The sequence below is a fragment of the Lynx rufus genome, unplaced genomic scaffold (assembly GCF_022079265.1).
Source record: "Lynx rufus isolate CCGP_SWC_20201006 ecotype Redwood Valley unplaced genomic scaffold, mLynRuf1.p SCAF_53, whole genome shotgun sequence".
In the NCBI taxonomy this organism is placed as follows: Eukaryota; Metazoa; Chordata; class Mammalia; order Carnivora; family Felidae; genus Lynx; species Lynx rufus.
In genome coordinates this window covers 989,115-1,013,943 of record NW_025814871.1, presented here as the reverse complement: position 1 = coordinate 1,013,943, position 24,829 = coordinate 989,115, and the positions used below count along the sequence as shown (strand labels likewise).

General features: G+C 56.7%; 1 protein-coding gene and 1 non-coding gene across 2 annotated transcripts; both read right to left on the bottom strand.

Annotated features, from left to right (window-relative positions):
* Window positions 1–154: 154 nt before the first annotated feature.
* On the bottom strand, window positions 155–11,806 carry THEG (theg spermatid protein). Its single transcript, XM_047100756.1, has 8 exons — window positions 11,385–11,806; window positions 10,297–10,416; window positions 9,934–10,005; window positions 9,447–9,508; window positions 8,456–8,525; window positions 6,865–6,982; window positions 3,590–3,749; window positions 155–393 (listed from the first exon to the last, which is right to left on the bottom strand). Exons 1-8 carry the CDS (start codon window positions 11,804–11,806, stop codon window positions 155–157), a joined length of 1,263 nt encoding a protein of 420 aa, XP_046956712.1.
* Window positions 11,807–12,793: 987 nt separating this feature from the next.
* On the bottom strand, window positions 12,794–12,986 carry LOC124527710 (U2 spliceosomal RNA). Its single transcript, XR_006965944.1, has one exon. It is a non-coding gene; the product is annotated as a U2 spliceosomal RNA (small nuclear RNA).
* Between the last annotated feature and the right edge of the window lie 11,843 nt (window positions 12,987–24,829).

The window sequence follows — 24,829 nt, the reverse complement described above, 5'->3', positions numbered from 1 at the left end:
CATGAACATTATCATTTTCCTCCTTGTCCTCGATTTGGCCACCAGCCTGCCCTCCCGCCTTCGGGCCAAAACACTCAGAGCCGACGACACACAAGGTTAGGGTGCAGTTGGGTGTTTACTGGGAATGGGATCTCAGAGGCCAGGCCTGGGTCGCTCACACTCTTTTGGTGATGCTCTTGGGGGTGGCCAGCTCGTACAAGCGAGGGGATGCCTGAGCCACCAGAGACGCGGGGGAAATGTGGTAGGGGTCATAGCCCTCGTTGAGGTCTTTGCGCACTTTGGGCTTGGCCAGGGAGATGATCCGGGGACTGGCCACTGCCTTCTTGGTGACGTCCAGCACCTCCCAGCGTGGATCTCGGTCAGGAACACACTGGTCCGACTGGGCCTTGGGCACTGGAGAGGGCAGGAGAGAGGGACCGAGTCAGGCACTGAGACTTCAGACGTGGAGGTCAGAGCGCCCAAGTTCAAAACGGATACACACGACATGGCCCATCCGCCTGCTGGACCACCACTCAGCCAGAGCGGAGAGAGGCGCCCACCCCCGCCGCCCTGCGGACAGACCCTGGACACACGACACTCAGGGAGGGAACCAGACACGAGAGGCCACACGGGGTGGGAGTCCACGTGTGTGAAACGTCCAGAACGGGCTCACCCACCGACGGGAAGGGGGCTCGTGGGGGCCGGGGGCTGGGGAAGGGGTGTAACCTCTCACAGGGACGGGGTTTCTCTTTAGGGAGATGAAAATTCTAAAATTGATTGTGGTAATTGATGCACAACCCTGTGAACGTACTAAAAACTTTTCAAATGTATGCTTTATTTTATTTTTTACTGAGGTATGTTGAACTGTACGCTTCAAAAGGGTGAATTGAAAAGACAAAAAATATTTCAAGTGGCCACAGGTCCCAGACAGGGGCACACAGAGGGGCCAGCCAAAGGAGGGAGGCTAGCGGCCGAGGGTGAGGGGGGTGCCTGGCCAGCCCCTTCACCTCTTCCCCTCCCTGCTCTGATGCCTCAGCCTCTGAGGCAGACGGGTGTGAGAGGCATCTCCTCTCCCTGGCTGGTGCTGCACGCCTGGTGGGGGGATGGAGGGCAGCTCCCCAGGACAGGGCCCCCTGGGGACTCGGCACCAGCCTCCTGGCTGAGACTGCCCTGATCCTCTGGGCTCCTGCCGGACCCTCTCAAGAAACGCAGCTTTCTGCACTGGGTAACGTGGCTCCCACCAGCCACGTGTGAGTACAGAATGCCTGATTTGGGCTGCAGCTTTATTTGATTCAATTTTAATGAAATCAATCAACTAATTCAGATCAACCGATAGGTTGATTTCAATTTCAGCGAAGTAGCCACACCCGGCCAGCGGCTGCGGTTGAGGACTCACGGCTCTCACGCGCAGAGGCCTGTGGCTCAGCCAGGCTCCTCCTTCTCACCCCCGGCGGCCCCCGCGGAAACCCCTCCTGCTGGTCTGCCCCTCCTCACCTCCTCCCCACCGCCCCTTCCTGCAGCACGTGGGCTGTCTGGGGACTAGAAGAGAAGTGGTCACCGGTGGTCACTGTCTTAGCCTTCGGTCTGTGCAAGCTTCAGGACCCTGGGGTTGCCTCCTTTCCACACCCGCTTGGCCCAGAGCCTCCGTGCGAATGGAAACGGGCCGTCCGCCCTCTCGGCGGAGCAACCCCAGCTCAGTGGGGTCCCTCCCACCAGGCAGGCACAAGTCCACGGGGGGGCCTGGCGGGGCAAGGTCACCGGGGTTGGACACAGATGTGCTGGGCAGGTGACCCAAGAAGCGGCCTGTCCAAAGGGAAGGGGCTGAGCAGAAGGGCCTCGGCGCCGCTCAGGGCTAAGAGGACCGTGCCCAGACCCGGGCTTCTTTGAACTCCTCTGAGACTCTAGAAGCACGGCCGCCATCGTGACATCTAGACTTTCCGACTCTGCCCGGGACAACTTAACAGTGGTGACAGAGTGTGTGTCCATACAATACACAACGGACACACGGAGAAGCAAAGCAGCCATGGACTGTGCCCACACCTGTCTGGCTTCACGTGCACGGTCTCTCCCCTTCAAGTGCTGGTCACAACCATCAGTGGACGCGAGTCTGCAGTGTGAAAAACACAGCCTTATACCCTCCTTGCAAACACACAACACACACATGTATGTTTATATCCCAGATGCGGGTGTGTGACAGGGACAGAAAGACAATGGGGCCTAACACAGTGGTACGTGTTCTCACGTGTACATTCACTTAACTGGTCTTTTCATGAATATTAAGAGAATGGATAAATGGATGGGCAAACAAAAGATCCCATAAGCACAGTTAAAAGAAGAGAGACCAGGGAAAGGTTATGTTGCCATGTGCTCAACAAAGGGTTGGTGATTATCTTATATAAAGAGCTGCTCTAAATCAATAACAAAAAAAAAAGGGAACTAGAAAACCAGGAAAATGATAGAGTGAACCAAAGTGGCCAATCGGGCTCTCTGGTGACTAAGTGCCTCTGACACTGTTGGCCTGGCACATAACAGATGCAGAAATGTACTGGAAGGTCTGTTAGAAGGTGACGGGTGCTGAACAAGTGGTCCCCAGAGGTGGGCTGGCTTGTGGACTGAGACAGGGCAGTGAGGGCCCTCACCAAGGGGGCAGAGAGGAGCCAAGCCCTGTGGGAGGCAGAGGGGCATCTGGGGAGCGCCTGCCAGGCTGTAGGAAGGGCCACTGGGGAGGCGCAAGCAGAATGGAGTCAGGTGGAGGAAGCCAGGGCACAGATCGCAAGGTCCCGTGGGCCACACCGAGAGAGGCAGGTCCCCTGAGTGGGTCATGAGCAGAGAAGGACAGAATCTGAAGCAGGCAGGGGTGGCGCCCAGGATCAGGGCAGTCCTGGTCTGGTCCAGGGACGCACGGTGGGCCCACAAGGGTTGTGGGGGTGGAGGCAGCTAGGGGCCTCCATAGCTCAGAAGGCAGAGCCCACAGGAGTCCTCGTTGCCTTGGACGTGGACGGTGTCATAGAAACGCGGGGCAGGGAGAGCATCTGGAAGGGTGCACGCAGGCAAGCACATACACGTGGCCACACAACTTTGCGGATCTGTGTGTGCACACCCAGAAACACACCAAACTGGATTATCTTTGGTGTGGGGTCCAGTTCTCTACCGCTCCTGTGTGGTTGGGGGGCCGGGTACCTCATGTGTTTTAGAGGAAAGGGGAAGAATCAGGTAGGTGCCACCTGAAAGCTTCCCTTGGACCTCAGCCTGGCTCTTGGGTTGGCGTCTGGCCTTGCACCCCACCTTGCTCTCCTGCACCCACTTGCCCTTGCCAGGAGACCCAGTCAGGCCACAAGCCCTCTCAGTTCTGCTCCTGGGGAGTGGTCCCCTCTGCCAGCCCCCAGGGGAGCCTGTATGGGCCACGCTGTGAATGGTCTACAGGTGTCTGGACAACTGGTGTGCAGTCTGGGGAGAAGATGAAGCAAAGGGGGAAGGGCAAATCTAGAAGAAGCAGGCCTGTAGCCCAGGTCTACTGACTGACCCCCCCCACCCCCACCCCATGGCCTGTGGCCAGTGGGGAAGGACACAAGAGCCTGACAAGGAGGCAAGCCCCAGCGGAACTACTTACTGGCCAAGTGAAGGAGGCGATTGTAGTCCGACACGTGCGGCTTGGGTTTTGGCATGGGGTCCCACTCTTCCAACAGGGTGGCTGGGGCCCTGGGCTTTGCCAGCTGTAGGATCCTTGTGCTGGGGATTGCCATCTGGGCTGCCTTGGATACTTGGGACACCTGGAAACAATTACAAGGGAAGAGTAAAACAGCCCATGATTCCTCATAGGCCCCTGGATCAGAAAGACCCCTTTAGTGTTCTAAAAAAAAAAAAAAAAAAAAAAGAAAGAAAGAAAAAAAAAAAAAGATTGGGAAGTTCAGCAAAGGATTAGTAGCTATCATATATAAAGAGTTCCTCTAAATCAATAACCCAAAAATCACTATGGGTTTTTATGATTTATATGACTGGGCTAATCATGTAGGAGAGTAAACCTAAATGGTGAATAATCATCTCCTTGACCAGGGAAATATAAATTAAAACCACAAAATATTACTTTATGCAAGCAGACTCGGAAAAAATTAAAAAGTCTGAAAAATTATCATGCCCTGGCAAGAATATGGGAGGAGAGAAATCCTCATGCATGGCTGGTAGGACAGTAAATTAGTACAAACACTTTGGAGAGCGTTTGTCCTTCTCAGGTTGAACATGTGCACTGTTGAAGACCACCATATAGAGAAGCCCTACCGAAGCACAAGGGAATGAGTGGTATTCACCGTAGCTTGAATATCATGGCAAACAGTTGGAAGCAGCCGGGTTGTCTACCAGTAGGGGACTGGGTAAATCGGTTATTCTATACTCGTATGGTAGGGTGCAACCCAGCATGTTAAGTAGTGTTTCTATATGAATCACATGCAGTGTTCTAGAAAACAAATATTGAGAGGAAAGCAAGAAAGTTAAGATGCTGTGTATGTATATGGCTACGATTATAGTTCATGGGTCTATAATAATAAAGTTTAAAATTATGGATATGAGGCAGAGCTGGAAAGAGTGGGGATGATGGAGGGGGAAACCCTGGCAGACATTTCACTGAGAAACTTGACCCACTTCCTCCATAGACAACTTCTTAGTGTTTTCCAGAGAATCCAGACACAATCACAATTGTCGGCTTGGCTACTGTGCATCAGCCTACACAAACGCAGTGCCTAGACTGAGCTCTGTCATCTCAAGGCTAATCGTTGTCTGCCCCCACCCCCAAAAAAGTGCATACAAGACACGCTCTTCCCAGGCTGCGCTCTCTTTAGTACGTGTCCTGCTCCGCCCCCCCTCTTTCCTTACCACCAGCCCACCAGACGGCTCCTGCACATGTGCAAACAGTCTGCCCGCAAATGAATCGAAGGGTGGGAAAAATAACATTCTGAATGTGTCCGGCTGTGACAAAAGGGGAAGATGAGCTGGCCACTCCTGCCACCTCTGGAGAGGGAGGAGGAAGCAAGGGTAGTTGTTGGGACGTTTTACTCCTTATAGAGGAGGCGTAGGTCTGAAATAAACCTGTCGGAGTGTTGGAGTAGGTCCAGGAATGCTTGTGATCGGTGGCGCTGTGTTTTAATGTCTCGTGTCATACGAAAGCTCTCTGCACAGTACAGTTTTAGCAGGAACCTGCTTGGAAGCAGGGTTGGCTGAAATGACCTCCAGGGGTCAGTCCGAAATTTGAGTCCCTTTCCTCTTAAAATTGTCTTCCTTGAAAATCACAGATGCTACTCCTATCAAAGACATCTTGGTGTTTACAATGTTATGTCCCATTCAACCCTCTATTGCCTCCCTCCTCCCCACTCCCTGCCTCTCCCCGCCTCCTTTCTTCCCCCACAACTGACATAGCCCAGGCCTGACTGCTGAGGTAGGCACGGGCCCAACGGCAGTCCTGCCTGGAGAGGTGGGCAGGCAGGTAGACTTTCACCTACCCATGCCTTCAGCGAACACTGATTGCCACTCTGTGCCCCGCACAGGGTAAGACAGGCTCAGGAATGCCGCCACAATAAGCAAGAAAGGTGCAGTCTCTGCCCTCAGGCTGCTCACAGTCTGGCCGAAGGATCAAGGGTCCATCCAGAGACTATGCTAGGGGCTGGGAAGCAGGCTGAAGGTGGGGTTCCCACCAGACTGGTCGGAAACGGGAGGGTTGGAGGAGGAGAGTTCATTGAGTTCATTGAGTACACAGGGGCCACACGTAGACGGCAGAGGTGTTCCAAGTAGCGGGACCCGAGGGGTACAGGCCCAGAGGGTCGTTGAGGGACCCTGCAACGGAGCCCGGCAAGGCAGGAGCATGAGGGAGGGAGGTCAGGGAGCACCAAGCCTTGTTGAGCCTTCACTCCTCGGCCCGGGGATGTGGACTCTCCCAGGGACCGGACCGTGCCAGGGTCAGGTGCACAGAAGGGAGGAGGTGTCAGGGCAGGAGCCCAGAAAACAGCAGATGCGTCCCTGGGTAAGAGGTGGGTGGGACCGGTCGAGAGGACAGTGCCCTCCTTCGGATCCTGGTTCAACCAAATTGACCATAAAAGGCCTTTTTGGGGACCACTGAAAAAGTGAACACAGACTGAGTATTCTGATATTAAAGTATTACTGTTAAACTTTTTAGTGTGATCATTGTTATTATGGTTGTCAGTTAGAAGTACATCCTGGAGTGCTTACAATGGTATGACGTCTGGATTTACTTTTAAATATTTTTGAAGGGCGGGGGCCCGTCCAGAAAATAACCACGTGAAAAAATCCATCAACACGTTCTTTGACGCACGTTAAAACCACAGTGAGATACCAGCTCCAAGGCAGCTTTATTGGTGCCAGCCCCAACCGGGAGACAGCTCAGACCTCTTCAGTGGGCGAGGGAATAAAGTTGTGGCCATCCGTGGGACGAAACAGGACTCGGCAACTAAGAAGTCATGAACTGCTAGCAGGCGCGAGGATCTCGGAGACGTTCGCTGAGCCGCGAGGGCGGCCACGAGTCTGCGGCTCCTTCCCGGCCCCGGGGAGAAGGGGAGGCGGGGGAACGGGGGTCACGTGTCCGGCCTGAGCGGGCAGCAGACCAGTGTTTGGTTCGGAACGGACTGAACGGTTCCAGGCCCTCTGAGATGCCCGCGTGTGAGCCGAAGGCCTGGGCCCCACCTTGAGCCCACGTGGGCAGGGAAGGTGTCCCCGCGCAGGCTTCAAGCGAAACGAAGCTCTGTCCTGAGCAGACACCTGTGAATCCTGCGTGTTCACCTGCGCGGTGACACGCAGGCCGCTCTGGAGTCTGTGTGTCCCTTCTGCCGCGGACCTCCGGCCCCCCGTTGAGGGGGGCGCCCCAGAGGATAGCAAGGCACGTACCTCAGACATGTTTATGCTCCAAATGTTATTCCGGACCCTCGGGGTGGCCAGTTCCCTCAGGCGACTCGAAGCTTGGTATTCCAGAGTAGGGCGAGGAACGGGCCAGACGGAGGTGCTCCTAAGGGACATCCACATTTGAGACAGCAGCCCGACCAGGGGCATGTCCGTGTGCTTCTGTCACCTCTTCTCAGCCCATCTCTGACTTGGGGAATAAGGGACAGCCCCCCGGGGCCGCGGAGGGTTTTGAAAACACCTCCAGGAGGGGATTCCTTAAACAATCCCCAAAAGAAGGCCCCTAAGTGTTCTCAAGGATAGAGCTACCCTCTCCCGAGGTCGTCGCAGCTCTGTGTGCAGTGGCCGCCTCCCCATTCAGCACTCCCATGTCCCCGTCTGTGGTGACAGCATCTCCCGGGGCCTCTTGCCCACACACCTGTCATCGGGGCTGGGGTCAGGATAGAAGGGATAGAAGGGCGTGTCCTGTTCTTGCCACGGGAAGCTGGGGAAAGTGCACTTGTACTGAGCTCGAGGGGCTCGCATCTCCTTAACTCAGACGTCAGCTCTGCCTGTGTCCCCGAAATAAAGCCATGTTTCATCTTTTCTCATCTCTGAGGTTGGAATGCAGCTGACAAATGCTGTCAGCCAAACGTCAGAAGCTCCACGGGTGCCCCTGCCCGCATGTGCTCTGCGCAGTTGTTGGCACAGAAATGGCCTCCGCCGAGTTACATGCATCCCTCCACGTGCAGATATCAAGTCTAATCGCGCTTTACATTATCTTCAGATTACACGGTGAGTCAGCATTAAAGTGAAAAGTTACTGTCACAAAGACAGGCAGAAAGACAGCGTGTGGGGGACGCCTGGGTGGCTCAGTCGGTTAAGCGTCCAGCTTCGGCTCAGGTCATGATCTCATGGTTCATGAGTTTGAGCCCCGCGTCGGGTTCTGTGCCGACAGCTCAGAGCCTGGAGCCTGCTTCAGATTCTGTGTCTTCCTCTCCCTGCTCCTCCCCCACTCACTCTCTCTCTCTCTCTCTCTCTCTCTCTCTCTCAAAAATAAATAAATGTTAAAAAAAATACAGTGTGTGGAACTTGTCAACTTCTGAGTCAAAAAGTGATTCAAAACATTCAGAAGCATTTCAGCTAATTTATTTCCATTATTATTTTCCCTTTTGTGTGCATAAAAGTAGGTAATTAAAAATCTGTATCTAAATAACTCTAAAGATCACTTTTAACAAAATTAAAGTTCTGAGTGATAAGAAGGAATTGTGTTAAAAGTTGTACATCAAATAATGTCTTAGGATTCCTAGCTTTTGGGGGCCAAAAAAATCCATAATGGTGATAAGTAACATTTATTGAGCACTTGCTAGGTCTGACACTGTACTAAGTACCTTTGGTGGATGCTCCCCACCTCCACCCATCCCACAGGTGCGTAGCTGTGCCTCAGGGGTCGAGAACCTGCCCATGGGCCTCCAGCTGGGGATAGCCCAGCCCTGTTTGAAGTCAGGGCATCTACTCCTAGGACCTGGACTCTCCCCATACTACAGCTTGTCGAGGAAAAGGGGAGGTTTTCTGCCCCACTCTGCCTTCCTTCCCTTACCTGTTGTTGTTGAAATACTCCGAGTAGAACCTTTTAGGTCGAGCTAGCTCCTCCACTCGGCACGTCACCACTATGCAAAATAGGAGAAACAGCCCCAACTTAAAAACCTGCCCACCCTCAGGGGTTTCCTTCTTGCTGAATCCAGCGTTTCACTGGCTACGGCAAATGGCACAATGTACAGCACTGAGCGCCTAGAGAGCTGAGCACCAGTTACCTTGCAGAGGAGTGACTTTTGCTGCCCCCATCCTGGGGACAATGGTCTCAGGGGCCTGAAGCCCCTTACTCAGGACACACAGGATGGGAGCCACGGGGCTGGCGTGGGAGCTCAGACCCATCATCGGTTCCTCAACAGAACTCAGTGTGGCTCCAACAACCCACTGGCTGGGAAAGTGGATTTTGGTCTGCAGTTAGTACAAGCGTAGGGTTTACAGGGGCTTCGTGTTCACTGTGAGAAAGATTCTAAACCCCCAAGAGAGAACTTGCCTTATTACTTCTCTCCAGGAAGAGATTTCTTGAAATATTTTATTTGAAGGAATCCATTTCTCTCAAAAACTATAGAGACCATTGCAGAAGGGAAGGCAAAGAGTCTTTTAATAAATTTAGTATTAATCCCCATTTTGGCTGTAGTGCAAATTTGGATTCCCCCTAGAGAGTCTGCCCCACACCCCCTCACTCCAGGACCAGCCTCCTGAGGCTCTGGCTCCTCAGGGGACTGAGGCCAGAGATGACACACCTGGGGGAAGGGGGATGGCCGACGAGGGAGGAGCAGCAGGGAGTTCTGTCCTGAGGTTAGGGCTAGGGAAGCCCCAAGATCTCCTCAGTTGGAACGAGGCATGGGTTGGAGTGGAATGGGGGTGACCCAGGAGACCAGGGGCAGCACGTGAGACAGGGTGGCCAAGCACCAGAGCTGGGACAAGGGCTACCTCTGGCCAACCCCTGAGCTAGGTGACCCCTGATGGAGAAGTGGGGGTGGTGGGTGGGCTCAGCCTACCTGGCACCGTGACAGTGAGGGTGGTGTCTTCAAGAAACCTCTCTGTCCAGTACACAGAAGGCCTGGAATACACCGAGACGTGGCTCAGAGCGAAGGAAGCCAGGGCACAGGACACAGACAATGGGGCACAGGCAGGGTGGTTGGAGGAGGAAGGAAGTTGGAGGAGGACAAGTTGAGAGGCTGTGGAAAGGGGCAGGTCAGAGAGGCTCGTGGGAAATGTGGTTTATTTTGAGCAGGGCTGGTGTTCAGAGAAAGGGGAGGTGGGAAAAGAAAAAGGCGCAGCTAAGGGCGGAGCCCAGGGGCCCTATCACAGCAGCAGACCCACTCCTCAGCTGGGTGGGCTGGCGTCCAGAGCACCAGGGTGGTTGGGAACGGCCCTTGGGGTGAGGAAGCCCCCCATCGGAGGGCCCTTTCCCCCATTTCTTGCCCCTGGAGAGGAGGGCAGATCCCCCCGTGGCAGGAGATGGAGAGGCTCCCTGAGACTCACCAGTAGACACAGAACTGCAAGTTCCTCTTGCACGGGGACACCCAGGCATAGCCCTTACAGCAGCACCCCATCCTGTGATGAGACGGCCCAAGCCCCTGCCTTTGCTCTGCGGCTCCATTCGCCCAAAGGCCTCACTGTCCTCAGGCAGTTCCCAGAGGCCACCCCAGTCCCGCCTCTGGAACCCTGACTTCTCACCTCCCTCCGCACCTGTCCCCAGGTCATCATGTGAGTGACAGAGAGCAGTCGGGACGGGCAGCCCAGGGGGTGAACACGGGGGCGGTGGGGGGGGTGGGCCGCCAGGAGCTGCCCTCCTCCTCATGGACCCCCACCCCTGCCTCCAGTGAGGCTTCCCACAGGCCTCACCTGTCTCTTAGGACTTGCCAGTTGGTCTTGGGCTTTGCCAGCTCAAAGACCCGCTTCCTCCTCCTCCTCATCCCTCTGGCCGAGGCAGCACTGGGGAGCCTCTGGGTGATGGACAGCCGGCTTGGGGAGAGGGGCGTGGTGAGCGGGTCGGGGGCTGTGCCCAGTGAGGCTCCTGGCCTGTCTGGGGGCGGGTCTGGCATCGCAGACACCTGGGTGAAGTCCTAGCTCCCCCAGCCAGGTGTGGAACCCCGGCCAGGTCACCGCCTCTGTGAAACGGCAGGAGACCTGCTCCCGGCTCCCTAAATCTCGTGAGCATGCATTAAGTGCCTACTGTGTGCCAGACCCCTGGAAACCCAGGGAGCGGGAGGAATAGGATGTTGGGGGCTCAGACGCCCGCCTGTCCCCTCGCTGGGTGCTGCCCCTGGCCGGAAGCCCCACCGAGGCCCCTCCCACCGGCCTGCGCCTTTTTTCCCACGGCAGGTGTCCCCGGCCACCGCCCGCCACACCACAGGTCTGGGTGTGTGTTTATCACACAAGCTCCATGGGGGGGCGTGGGGGCTGTGCAGGGTTCCAGGGGGGCCACGGGGAGCGCACATGGAGTCCACCAGTGCTGGCCCACGGGCGCTCCCGCTGGAACCGGCTGAGGCTGGCCGGGGCCGGTGGAGGGCAGGCGGGAGGCCCACAGCGCAGAGCCCCGCACGTGCGAGGGAGCACCCGCTTCTTTCCAGGACACACAACTTGCCAGAAACCAGCCCCCGCAGGTTCGCAGGCCACCAGCTACCACTGTACCTGAGCTGGCGGGGACTTGGAATGGTTTCAGCTTCTGAGCTGCGCCGGGAGACCCTCCCGCTTGCTTTCCTCTCTGGCGGAGTCTCCACCCCTGACTCCTCAACTCGGGGAAGGTCTCCAACCCCAACCCACCCTCCGCCTGGACAGGGCTGTGTTCGCTGGCTCCTGCCTCAGAGGCCAGTGAGCGGCTGTCCCCCGGTCCTCCCGCCCCCGGTGGGGGCACCTGGGGCCTCGCTGGGGCTGCTGCCCTCCCCCCACTGCCCCTGCCCTTGCCACAGGCCCCACTCCGTGGTGCCCACCTCATCTCAGGTATGCCCTCCGCGTCTTTCTCCAGAACCCTCTCCAGCGGCTCGAGGGCCTCCTCGGGGGCCCGGGGGCCAGGCGGTTCTCCCCCAGTCACCTCCTCTGGGAGGGTCTCCGCTTCTCGGTCTTCAAAACTCAGCTCCTCGTCATCCAGGCACGTGGTGTCCTTGGTCCCTGGACTCCTGAACACTGTGCCCTGCACGCTGAGGGCATCATCGTCCTGTCCCCAGTCGGGCCCGCCTTCGGCCTCCGAGCTGTGGTGGCTGTGGGACAGACTTCGCCGGCGGCCCCCCATGTACTGGGTCCTCCCCAGTCCTGCAGCCTTGCTCCCCAACACCCAAGTATGTCTGTGGTCGCGGTCACCGGGCAACAGGAGAATGGCCCGCCCGCATTCGCATTCTCGGGGTCCACATTCCATTCCCAACAGGTCTGCTCCTCCCCGTGGGGGCTCTCCCACCAGGTCCTGCCAGGGGGCTGCTTAGCCCCTCTCTCTGTCTTTTCCTGGCTGAACCAGGAGTAGGACCTGACCCCATCCCACATTTCTTCTTAGTAAGAGGCCCCGGTTGTGCTCAGTTCAAGGGGCCAGTGCTGGTGGCTGTACCTTCCCAGGACTGGCTTAAGAATGAGACCCGAGGGGGGCGCCTGGGTGGCGCAGTCGGTTCAGCGTCCGACTTCAGCCAGGTCACGATCTCGCGCTCCGGGAGTTCGAGCCCCGCGTCGGGCTCTGGGCTGATGGCTCAGAGCCTGGAGCCTGTTTCCGATTCTGTGTCTCCCTCTCTCTCTGCCCCTCCCCCGTTCATGCTCCGTCTCTCTCTGTCCCAAAAATAAATAAACGTTGAAAAAAAATTTTAAGAATGAGACCCGAGGGGGAATCTGCAGGGGGCTTCGAGGAATGGTTTCCTCTCTCTTGAAAGGACACATAGGGGGTGCCTGGGTGCCTCAGTCGGTTGAGCGGCTGGCTTTATTTAGCTTAGGTCATGATCTTGCAGTTTGTGGGTTCGAGCCCTGGGTCGGGCTCTGCGCTGACAGCTCGGAGCCTGGAGCCTGCTTCGGATCCTGTGTCTCCCTCTCTCTCTGCCCCTCCCCCACTCATGCTCTCTCTCTCTCTCTCTCTCTCTCTCTCTCAAAAATAAATAAACATTTAAAAAATTGTTTAAGTAATAAAATTTATGTCTCTTCTTTTTTGGGGGGGAGGCATATGACACAGAGAAAAGACAGAGGTACGAGGGTGTGGCGGGGGGGGCTTTCCTGTGGTGGATGGAGTGTGGTGAGGTTGATCCTGACGGTGCAGGCACACAGGCCTGTGGGCCCAGGACGGGAGACACGTGCGGTCCCACGTGGAGGGTAGTCCCTAGGCGCTCACGCCAGGAATGCTATGCCCCTGCACGAGACCTCCCACGCTGCCGTCTGCCCCCCCGTCCGCCCGAGGTTCTGCAATCCCAGGTCGATGTGCGGAGTGGACAGAGCAAGTTCCTGTTCTATATCTCCGGCTCCAAAACTCCATTTAATATGTTGTCCTCCGGTAGAGGACGTGTCACATGTTAAACTGATAAGAACAGATGCTACAACTGATCTTAGCCAAAAGGCTGAGAAGCGATAAAAATTCTTGTTAAGTCCACTTTCCTTCTAGAGACAGCTCATTAAACCTGCTTCGCGTGAATTCAAGTCCATATTGGGAAGGCCAGGCATCCCTTCGAGCTCACGGGGGGACCAGGGTCTCCAGAGCCAGGCGCACACACGAGGTCAGGGAGAGGGCGCTGAAGAGGCCAGAGCTCCACCGGCCCTGAGGGAAGGGCTGGGCGGTCCACTTCTGCTGCCCAAATATGCGGAAAAGCAAGAAAGTTCACAGCCGAAGGGCTGAAGGCTGGGTGGTAATCTCTGGATATGCGGATGTTTCGAACGGAGAACAGGCCGCAGCCTGCCAGGGAGGGCCCGTTCCCTGCCCCTTGTGGCGGTAGGCCTGGGGTCCCCACTCCCCATGGCTGTCAGCCGAGGGCAGTCCCGGCTCCCAAGGGGCACCGCAGCGCTGGCCCAGGGCCCTCCTTCCACTTCTAGCCAGCAGCGAGGCCTGCCCCTCTCCTGCCCCTCTCCTGCCCCTCACGCGTCTGGAGTCAGCCGAGAAAGGGCCTCAGTTCCCAAGGACCCACGTGATCACATGAGGCCCCTCCTGGGTAACCCAGCGCAGGGTCTGCAGCCTTAACCACAGCGTACAGTCCCTTCGGCTACACAGGACACTGTGTTCCCGGCACCTTTGAGGCCACTATGCTTCCTACCACACCCAGCTCACCCCACACACGAAAATCCACTCGAAATGATTTCAGGGCTCGAAAGGCAATCGGTAAGAAAAGGCATAAACCAAGCGTAAGATAGGAAGCAGACAGGAGGAGACATTTCACAGGAGACACGAAGACATGACACGCGGTGTCACAAACAGGCAGGGAAACGGAGGGAAAACTGGTGAGGTCACAGTTCACATCCATCCGGCCGGCAAAACCGAAGACTGGCCGTCAGACGTCGGAGAGAACGACCTCTTTTACACACAGGGACGCGGCCCAACTGTGGAGAACGATTTGGCATGAAGTCATAAAGGTGCATCTGGCGACACCCAGCTGGACACTGGCAGAGCTGACCGCGGGGGCCCGGCAGCACCACTCACAATGGGGAGAAGCGGCGGCAGGCAGCCCAGGAGCCGGCTCACAGGGGAGGCGGAGGAGGGCCGGGCAGCGCGAGCACGAGCAGCACCCGGAGAGCGCCGCCGACGTGGCTCAGGAGAAGCAGGCGGAACGGAAGGAGCGGCCTGCAGGCACCCGTGTGCCCACAGGGAGACCTGAGGGCGGTGCCGGTGGGGTCGTGGGGGGCAGGTGGCTGAGTCCTTCCCTCCCTATTCTGGGGTTCTGAGTCGAGCTCACGGGTGCTCGTTATGTGAGGCAGGAGCGAGCGCCCCAGCGGGCAGCCGAACAAGAAGTGAGACGTAAGACAGGGTCACACCGGACTAGTAGCGACGGCATCTCAGGAGGGACACAGGACCCTTACTTACTCGGATTCCGAACACAGGCCAGGGGGGGGGACGAGGAGGGAGGAAAGAAACGAAGGAGCAAAGGAGCGGTGGCATGACCAGTACTGTTCCCTAAACTCCCTCCACCTGGTTTTAAGTGACTTCAAACTAAGCCTGCAGAGAGAAGACACAGCTACTCACCCCGCCGTGCCTGCGGGGCGCAATGCAGGCCAGAGCCCGGGACGCTGCCTGGACCCCGTGGTGGCGGGAGGGAAGGGGGGGTGGCGTGGGGGGGGGGCGGCGCAGGTGCGCGGCGGCCCTTCGCGGGGAGACGCGGCAGTGACGCGGCGTGGCCACCAGAGGTCGCCCCTCTCAAGGGCATGTCGGGCTCCCCGGGAGCCGGGCCGATTGGGCGCCCTCACCGCCTCGAGGCCCCGCCCCACTCCTCATCTCTTACTCCCCGCCCCCACTTTCCTCCGGGAAGAAACGTGCTCAGGGAGACAAAGTCACCGCCCGAGTCTGCGCTGGACTCGCACACACGGCGGCTGCCTCCGGTGGTGCCCCCAGCTAGGACCACACTTGCAAAATGCAGTGGTGATGGGGGATGCCCTAAGACTACAGATGAAGCGGGTAGCTTCCTCGGGCTAAAGTAGTCTCCCTGAAGACCAGCCACAACTATGCTCTTCCCTCACACAGCAACCTTCTGTGGCTCCCACCTTCCACAGAATATTTCCTAAAGCAGGGACACAGACTGGTATCTTCAAGGTGCCTGTAAGTGAGATAAAGGCCCAGAGTTCAGTACCATCAAATATGGTGGTGATAAATCACTCCCCTTTTTGCTGAATTACAATGCTTCTGGGTACCTCTAGAGGAAAATCTCAGCTTGCAGCTAACCAAAGTTTGACTTGCTCAGTTTTATTAATCCTTTTTAACCAAAAGAGAGCAGGCCCACGTCTGGGGGCAGGGAGGGAGACCCAAAAAAGCTGGAATTTAAGAACCTTATTTTGTTGGTACTGCTGTTTGTTTACACACCTTGTTTCTGGTTTTGTTCTGTGTTTCAAAATAACTGCCTAGAAAAGTTGCAAGCGTGTACTGAGAACCGCCATGGACTTTTCACCCGGATTCACCAACTGTTAACATGTCGACAAGTTGCTTTATCATTCCCTGAACATTTGAAGACAGTTGCAAGCATCACGCCCCTTCACCCCCCACCCCCCCCCCAAGACTTGAAGACTCGGCACGTATTTCTAAGAACGAGGATGTTCTCTTGCATAACCACAGCAGGTTATCAAAATCAGGGTGAACATAGCATTGATACAACCCCTTAGTTCATCAAGAATTCTTCCCCAAATTTCAGAGACAGTCCCATAATGTCCTTTCCCACTGTTTCTTCCCCTCCAGAGTCAGTCCAAGCGAGGCATCACACCTATGAGCCTCTTCGGTACCCTGTCCTCTGACAACCCTTCACTCTCTTTCATGACCTAAACAGTTTTGAAGGTTTGGGCCAGTTATGTCACACTGTCTGGGTTTCTCTAATATGTTCTCATGATCGGTGAAGGGATGTGCATTTTGGCAAGAATCCCTCAGCGGGTGCTGTCCGAAGGCAAGCGGAGCCAACAACACATCCCATCGCTGCGGACGCGAACCTCCCTCCTTTGACTCAGGTGGTCTGTCCAGGTTTCTCCACAATACAGTGCCATGTTTTCCCCCTTGAAGTTAATAAGCATCTTTTGAGAAATACTTGAAGACTATTCAAATACTGTTTCCTCTCACCAAACTTTCAGCCACGACTTTTACAGCTTCTTTCTTTTTATGGAAAGTTGTGCTGGTTTCCCATTTACAGACACGGTACACTCTTTTTCGTACAAATTTACTCAGGAAATGGGTCAATGTGGTGACCTAAAGAAATACATCAGGCTACAAGAGTACGCGTGGGTCGACCAAAATCGTGACAGCGACTCGAGTGATAGGGACGCAAAAGCTGTGTGTTGTCCTCCAGGCGACACTCCAGGCCCCTCCCCCCAAATCCCTCCTGCTCAGTGGGAACATGTGTCCCCAGACTATGGGCTTCCCAGTGGCAGTTCCCAACACAGGCTTTGGGGATGTAGGGATGGCCGGAGCACAGGCTGTACAGGGCGGAGTGACGTGTTTCTGCTGGGGCCCCCCTCCCCCGCAAAACCCGGCACCTGGGGGCATCTAGAGTCTCCTGCGGCTGCTATAACAAATTGCCCCAAAGGCAGTGGTTTCAAACAACACACATTTATTCTCTTACAGTTCTGGGGTCAGAAGTCAACTCGGTCTCACTGCGCTAAAGTCAGGGTGTGGGAAGGGCTGGTTCCCTCGGAAGGCTCCAGGGGAGCATCTGTTCCCACAGATCCGAGAAGCCACCCAGGGGATGGGGTGACAATTTAAAGAGGAGCCACATCAAGGAGCCACTACTGCCACCACTGTTAGGGGCTGCAGCAGAAGCCACCTGATGGAAGCTGGGACCTCGGTGGGCCTGTCCAGAGAGCTGGAGCCACAGCGGGGACACCACCTAAAGCCAGAAGAAAGGGAGAGGGACAGACACCCGGCTTCTCCCTCTAGGGTTCCCCCAGATCTCCCACTGGTGGAAGAGACAGGGCAGGGGTTCTCCGAGGTGTCGAGTTTTTTCTACAGCGCGGAGCAGGCGGGGGGCGGGCCGAGTGCAGAGGGGCCAGTGACCTGCTCTCCAGGTCGCTTGCTCTGCTCTGTTCAAGGAAGCCGCAGTGACACTGAAATCCTAAATCCTTTGGTGTGTGGTAGGATCGTATTTTGTTACAGTGACTAGGGGAGCCCGGGTGGCTCAGTCCGTTGAGCGTGTCTGACTCTTGGTCTCAGCTCAGGTCTTGATCTCAGGGTCGTGAGTTCAGGCCCCGTGCTGGGCAGCACGTTGGGCATGGAGCCTGCTTAAAATCCTATCATTATTGTTAAACTAGTCATGTTTCCCAAAACTTTGTGATGGAGGGAAATCATTTATACAGAGGCCCCGAGGCCTCACCCGCCCTCTGCTCGTGCCCTTTGTCAGGTGACTCTGAAGTTCTTCCTCTGATGGCTGACTTTGGCAAACAGAAGGTGGAAGACGTGGGTGGCTGTGCCTGTTCCTACCCTCGCCGTCTCCGCTTGCCATTGAAAACGTGCCTGGGCGAGCCTGCCGGAGGATGAGGACATGTGGGACACAGCGGGGTCAGCGCGGCCAGCCGACCCCAACACGCTAAGCGCCCACTGCTGAGCGCCACCCCCGAGGTGTCACCACTGACCTCACGCTGGTTTCCTCGCAAAAGCCGAGGGATGTGATGCCTTCCTCCCTCCGGGCGGTCGGACCATGAGGTGTCCATCACATCATGGAAGGATGTTCCGGGGGGACTAATACGGCCTCCTGGAGCCTCCCACGACCCCCACCTCTGAACCCTCTGAACCCTGCCTACCACCACCCCGGCCAAAGCTTCCTTACCCCACCCTCACCTAAGACTAAATTAAGACCTCCCCAAATGGGAGGGGTAAGTGATCGGGCGGTGAGTCCGCACTGGGGGTCCTGGGGAAGGTAGCCCGTGAGCCCTACCCACCTACCCCCCACCGAGGTGGTGCCTGCAGGATCGGAGATTGGGGTCGGCTGGGATTTGCTGGTCTGAAGGGCCCTGGAGGAGGCGGCCTAGGGCCTCCCAGCCTGCTGCACGTTTTACAAAACAGGGTTTCCCCAGCATTCCTGGCCCTGGCCCCACCTACCTGGTGCCAGGAGCGCCCCAGATGTGACCCCAGACAGGGCCCCGTGGCCCCTGGGGCAGGACAGCCCCCATGTCAGGACTGACACGTGGGTGAGGCCTGCTGCAGGGAGTCTGACCAGCAGGGTGAAGTTCATGCTGTCTGCTCTCATCCGAAATAGAAAAGCATCCTTCACTCGTGTTTAAGAAGCTTTGACCCTGAGGAAGACGCTTGTCGTGGCTTTGACATCTCCGACCCCAGTGAGGACAGCCTGTCTGTCGTCACAGATGCAACATAGCTTCATGGCTGCGACAAAGACCCAGCAGGTCTATGGCTTATTGAAATGGAGGGATCTTTTCTCTCTCACAAGTCAGGGTCTGTGCATTGCAGCTCAAGAAAGAGGGGGAGGGGAGGCTGTGCCCCCTGCCCTGGGTCCTGCACTTTACTTTCGGGGCTGGATAGCATCTGTCCTAATACAGAGCTTGGCGGATTTCACAGCAGACCCCCAGACCCTCCACCCCCTCTCCCTCGTCCACGGGAATAACCACTGTCCTGCCTTCTGTCCTCATACATGACTTTTCTTTATCAATGGGATCCTTCGGTATTCGTGTTCATTTGCGTCTGGCCTGTGAGGCTCAGAATGGTGCCCGTGAGACGCCCTGTGTTCACACAGCTGGGCAGGGTCCCACCGAGTGAACACACCTGGGTCGTTTGCCCGATCCACAGATGGTAGGACCTGGGGCGGGGGAGGGAGGGGGGGTCCAGGCCCAGAAAAGACGCTGCCACTCTTGTTCGTATCCCATTGGCTGGGACTTAGTCACATGGCTACACTTGGTTGCAAGGGAGTCTGGGAAAGGTAGTCTCTCTCTCTCTCTCTCTCTCTCTCTCTTGCACACGCGCGTACACACACACACACACACACACACACACAGCTAGAGATTCTATTTCAAGGGCATTTAAGGGGTGGCTGCGGTTCTCCTCTGCGGATGCCTTCAGCAACCAACAACAGAAGATCCTGCCTCAAATGGGCTTAAGCAGTGAGGCAACATATTATCTTCCCCCCAAAACGGCTCCCGACGCTTCCCAGCAAGCCTCCCTACTCAGAATCTCCCGGACTTCTCTCCGCTTTGCTGCTCTGTGATCCTCTGGGTTCTGCTACTTTTTGCATTGTTTTCTTCCTCAGTGGGCACTAGTATGGCTGCAGCTGCTCCGGACATCTCATCATGAGGCTGCCATAGCCAAAGGCACATGGTCAGCAAGGAAACCTTCTGCGGTCAGCTGAACAACAGCCCCAAAGATGTGCTCCAAATCCCCAGCACCTGTGAACACATTATGCTGTGGACAAGGGGGATCACGGTTGCAGATGGAATTAGGGCTGTGATCGGCTGACCTTGAGGTGGGGAGACCATCCCGGATTATCTTCGTGGGCTCAATGTAATCGTAAGGATCTTGATAAGTGAAAGCAGGAGGTGAAAGAGAGCGAGCTCCAGAGCTGGCAGCATGAGGAATCAGCCCACATTGCTGAAGGGGTATAAGCAGAGGACGGCAGCGGCTTCCAGAAGCTGCCCCCCTCCAAGACCTCTCCCCCATGTCATTGGCCAGGAGGGGGGGTTACACGCCCACGCATAAACCAATCCCCAGCAACGAAGTGGACCACCAGTGAAGATTTGTGCCAGCACCACAGAGAACGGGCTTCCCCGAGTCACACCATGGGGAGGGCACCCAAACATTAGGCTCTGTCCGCAAGGAAGTAGACTGACAGGTGACTGGCGACCAGCTGTGGGACCAGGAGCGTGAAAGGCTGGAATGAGAGGAGGCAGCACGGTGTGCAGGCAGCTGCAACGCAGACTTGCAAGGCAGGGGCAGCTCTGAGGCAGGTGCCCTACACGGGGTGGTCACCACAGAAGACACGACACCCACTGCCTTGCCCAGCAATGTCCTGGCTAATATCTAAACCCTGTGCCTCAGGAATTTGGGCTCTGCTTGTACCGGCTTGAATTGTGTCTTCCCAGAAAGACACGTTCAAGTCCCAAAACCCCCTCCACACCAGCGATCTGAGAAGACCAGGAGGAACTTCACTCTGTGTGGTCCCCAAGGCTCCATTAACCCTGACCCAGGGCAAGGGCCATCTCCAAGAGTAGTAGGGGATGCTCTCCTGCCCCCTCTGGGCCCTCCTCCCCCAGGCTGCCCCCCAGGAGGCATAGCCCAGGCTCCTCTGAGCTGTTGCCTGCTGACCCGGCTGCCAGAATCTGTTGCCATGGCAACCTGCTCATTACCGAGTCCCCCCAGTGGGACATCATTGGAGCAGCTGGTGACATTTGAATACGGACAGTGTGTTAGATATGAGTACTGTATTGATGTGAAAGTTCCCGATTGTGATAACCGTGGTGGGTTATAAAAGAGAATCCTGGTTTTTAGAAAATATACGGTGATGCGTTATGGGTGAAGGGGCATTACACTTCCAGTCTTAAATGGTTCAGAAAAGTGCATTTAAATATAAGTATATGCATACAGATAATAGATAGATATAGACACAGAACACAACAAAGCAGACAGGACTAAATGCAACCAATTGGTGAGTCTGTGCAGAGTCTATGAGAGTTTCTGGTATTAACCTTGAAAGTTTCTGCAAATTTGAAATTAGAGCAAAATTAAAAGTTGAGGAAAACAATACCCAAAGTGCAGAGCGCTGGACCCCATCAAGAGACTTGGCTGTACAGGCCCAGAGTCTGAATTAACCAGCAGCTGAGGACAAGGAAGCTGTTGTGGGTTGGACTGTGTGGCCCCCAAACATGTTCACGTCCCAACTCCCAGAACCTGTGAATGAGACCTTATTCGAAAACGGAGTTGGGAAATGAACTTGAAACAAGACAAGGTCATACTGAAGTAGAGTGGCCCTAAGTCCAGTGACTGGTGTCCTTATAAGAAGAGGGAATAAGGACACAGACAGAGGAGGAGGCCAAGGAGGATAGAGGCGGAGACGGGAGGAACGTGTATGCAAGCCAAGGACCCCGAAGGCGGCAGGTACAAGTGTGCAAGGGCGGGCATGCAATGGGACACGCGGACCAGGCCGGCACCCACACACCTGCTGTGTGTGCCCCCGAAATCCTGGGTCTATTTACCTATCAGCCTGCCCTTATTATTGTGCGATTAAGTAACTGGAGGCGGCCGACCACGCAGTAAAAAGGTCCTTCCCAGTCAGCTGGAGAGAGTCTGCATGTGAGGTGAATGGGGTCTGCTGCTGCCTCTGAAGGTGGGAGGAGGCCTGGCCCTGCACCCCCTCCGGCTGGCTCCTCAGAAAAACACAGCATCTTAGAGTCTTGATGGCCATTCCGTGGCTCATTCGCTCCGCAAACATTTGTGGGGCACCTACTGTGAGCCAAGCACTGGTCTAGGCCTCGAAATTCAGCAAGGAGGCAGTCCTGGCCGACCCAGAGTGCTAAAAGAAAATGAAGAGTAGGGGGAAAGGGAGTGGGAGGGGCATTTTGGATGGACGGCCAGGGAGGGCCTTTCCTCTGTGAGAGTCCTGTGGAGATCTGGAGAAAGAGCACACCTGGCAGGCAGAGGGCACAGCACGTGCAAAAGTCCCGGGACTGGACCATACCTGCCTTGTTGGGGGTGCAACCGGGAGGCAGGCCCGTGTTGGCTGGAACAGAATGGGGGGGGGGGCGGGCAGGTAGTGCAGGGGCAGGGGAGGGAGCAGGTCGTGGGAGGGGGGAGGCAGGGCCACCGGACGCCCAGGGAAAGGTGCTTTTTCATTGACTCTGACACTTCAGCTTGTGGGGCTGGTTGCTAATTGCTAACCTGAAGACTCACAGCTGCAAGCAGAAGAATTCTATCCCCAAGGCTACACTTTATTGCCCTGGAAGGCGTAACTAGTTTTGCTTTACCTTGAACTCGGAATTTGTAAAATTTGAGTCTCCTTTGAAGCAGCTTTGCACTCAGATAAATCTATGACGTACGTTAGGTGGTCACTGCATATTTGGATGAGGTTTATGTTGTGAACGTTTTGCAAGTTTGACTTTGCCACTGCCCCACCCCCAGAGCTAAAAGCTAGTTTAGCACTTTATTTTACACATGGGGAAACTGAGGGCAGGGCAGAGGGTTTTGCCCAGGGTCCTCTGGGCAGTTCAGGGAGCCAGGCTGCCATCCACGATGTGAGTGGCCTCCCTGACTTCAAGGAACAAAGAAGGGGCTCTGTGGCTTGGTTGGGGGAGCTAAAGTAAGGATGGGGATCAAAGGGGTAGCCTTATCCAGGGGCTCAGGGATTGGGTCCTCCCTCCGGGGAGGTAAAGGTAAGCGCCAGTCAGGGGCTGGCAGGGAGTGGGGAGGGGTGGGGGAGGGGAAATGAGTGGTCACCATGGCAACATGAGCTCCCAGGGAGGGCGAGGGGCTGGCGTGGCGGTGCGGGAGGAAGCCCAGCTGGAAAGACTAGATGACACCAACTGCAAATCCAGGCAACCCCAGAACCCCCTCACGCTTGGTGACTCTCTGGAAGGGAATCACAGAACTCACTGAACACGCGGGCAAAGCCTACGCGGGCTAACAGGGCCAAGGGAGAAGCGTGGGGTGGGGGGGGGGGGGTGGCGCGGTTCAGCAGGAACAGTCAGGCTGGCCTCCTGCCACATCCCGCCAGACCCAGCAGGTGGCGCCCTGTGGCTGAACTCCACCTCCAGGTCCGCGGATTTGGGGACCCAAGGCCCCGCTTTAAACCACAGGCGTGGGCTGTGTCCCGGAGCCCTCCGGGCAAGCTCAAATTCCCCGCCAGGCAGCGGCCCTAGCAGCGCCCGCCTTGGCTGCACACCGGTGGCAGATCAGACCTTCCCCCAGCCGCCAGCAGCATGGGGGAGGACGCAGAGTGCGAGGAGGAGGCTGAACCACAGAGGAGGGACTGACTTGTCCTGATTCACACTCAGGCCAGAGGCCCAGGCAGGGCCTGGAAGGCAGGGGGTGGCGTCTCCCTGAGAAGGAGGCTGTGAGGGTGTGGGAAGGCAGCCTGGCTGAGGCTGAAGGCTTGGGGTCTGCACCCAGCGCGGGCGGAATCGCCTTCCTGACACCTGCCAGCTGGGCCTACCGCCCTGTGCCTCAGTTTCCCCCTGTGTGAGTCGGGTCAGCAGAGTCTAAGGGTTCAGCAGTCCATCCCTGTCACCCACTGCGGGCTTAACCCTGCGCGGTCTGCATGTCCACGCAACCCTGGAGGGCGGAACATCTCCAACATACAGGTGGGGCGTGGCCTCAGCAGGCCCTCCGGGGACGCTGGCTTGACAGGGGTCGGCAAACGCAGTCCGCTCCCTCCCCGAGGTTCCTGTTTATTGAAGTCGTTTTTCTCCGTGGTAGCCGCTCTGTCGCTGCCGCGGAGAAGCGGGGGGGGGGGGGGGGGGGGACAGCTTAACTGAATCCCACACCGCAGAGGGGGTGCCGGCAGCTGGAGGGAAGAGCAGGGGCGGGGGAGCGAGGTCCAGCCCCGGCGGCCAAGGGGGAGCCCGACCACAGTGGGTCTGGCGGTAGCCTACAATTATCACCCTAATGTGATTATATTAATTATCATCGCAAAACTGTGCCTGCTTCTGCAGAACGCGCCTGTGCGTCGAGCTCTGCCCACAAAGGCGCCTGGGCCTCATCGCAGCCCAAGCATCGGAGACCCAGACATGCCCCGGGACTCGCTGGAGGCCGCGCCATGGAAAAATCCGGGGCTTGAATTCCAGCGTGGAGCGCTGCCCTTAAGCTCCTCCCTGATTAGGGTTCGGATCTCCAGGCCCAGAAAAGTACAGCACACGCAGAGAACAGGTTCACAGACAGTGGGGGCCTGGGCACAGGGTGGGTCTCCAAGGCCAGGATATGGGGCCATGAGGAGCCATGGAAGGTTTGGGAGCAGGGGTAGCAGGTGAAGGCAGAGGGCAGACTGGGGTGGGATGCAGACCCATGGTGGGCCCCATCCCCAGGCCCCTTCCCTCCACCTTTGGAAGGTCCCTGCTGCCCCAGTGCCCTTCCCTGTCTCAGATTCTGCCCCTTCTGCAAAGCCCTCCTTGGTTAGTGCCACCTTCCCCAACGCAGTGGGATGTGCAGCTCCCAGGCCTTCCGGGGCTGCCTGCCTAGGTCAGGGCTGTTTCTACTTCACCAGACTGAAGACTTGGCCTATCAGTGTTCTTTGACTACAAATGGAAAAACAACAAACAAACAAACAAATATTATCAAGCTGGCTTACACAGAGAAGGAACTTTACTGGCCCTCTGAACTGCAATGGTGTGCAGTCATGGACTTCAGGCACAGTCAGATCCAGGTGCCCACAAGGTCACCAGGCATCTGACTCCTCATCTCTGGCCTCTGATGTCAATAGTACCGGCTCGGGTCAGACAAAGGGGCACCATTTTGTGATTTGCCCACTGCTAGTGGTGGCCCTGGATGTCCACGGCTCTCCTGGGTGTAGGGGCACTCAGTGTAGCAGCCAGGCTGGAGGGACAAAAGACTCATGCCTCCCCCCCACCCTGCGGGTTGCACCCGGGGCTGAGCGCTGGGCGCAAACAACAGGCCATTCCTATCAACTTGCTATCACAGGCGGTGCGTGACAGAACCAGGGTTATGAAGGGGGATCTGACCTCACCGGGGGGCCGGCCACCCCGAGAAGGAGAAGGCGGCTTGATACCTAAACGCAGAGTGAGAGCACATGGCGAGGGTGTTCCCAGCGAGGAGCCAGCACGGGGACAGGAGGCAGGGGCCTTGTTGAGC

What these genes read in the sequence shown, in the direction of transcription:
- THEG (XM_047100756.1), bottom strand. Translation starts at nt 11,806, where the DNA reads ATGGAATGTGGACCCCGAGAATGCGAATGCGGGCGGGCCATTCTCCTG. An exon ending in TTGCAGTTCTGTGTCTACTG is followed by an intron (nt 9,509 to 9,933) that starts GTGAGTCTCAGG and finishes GGTGTATTCCAG; the next exon opens with GCCTTCTGTGTACTGGACAG. An exon ending in TCGCCTCCTTCACTTGGCCA is followed by an intron (nt 394 to 3,589) that starts GTAAGTAGTTCC and finishes TGCCCTCTCCAG; the next exon opens with TGCCCAAGGCCCAGTCGGAC.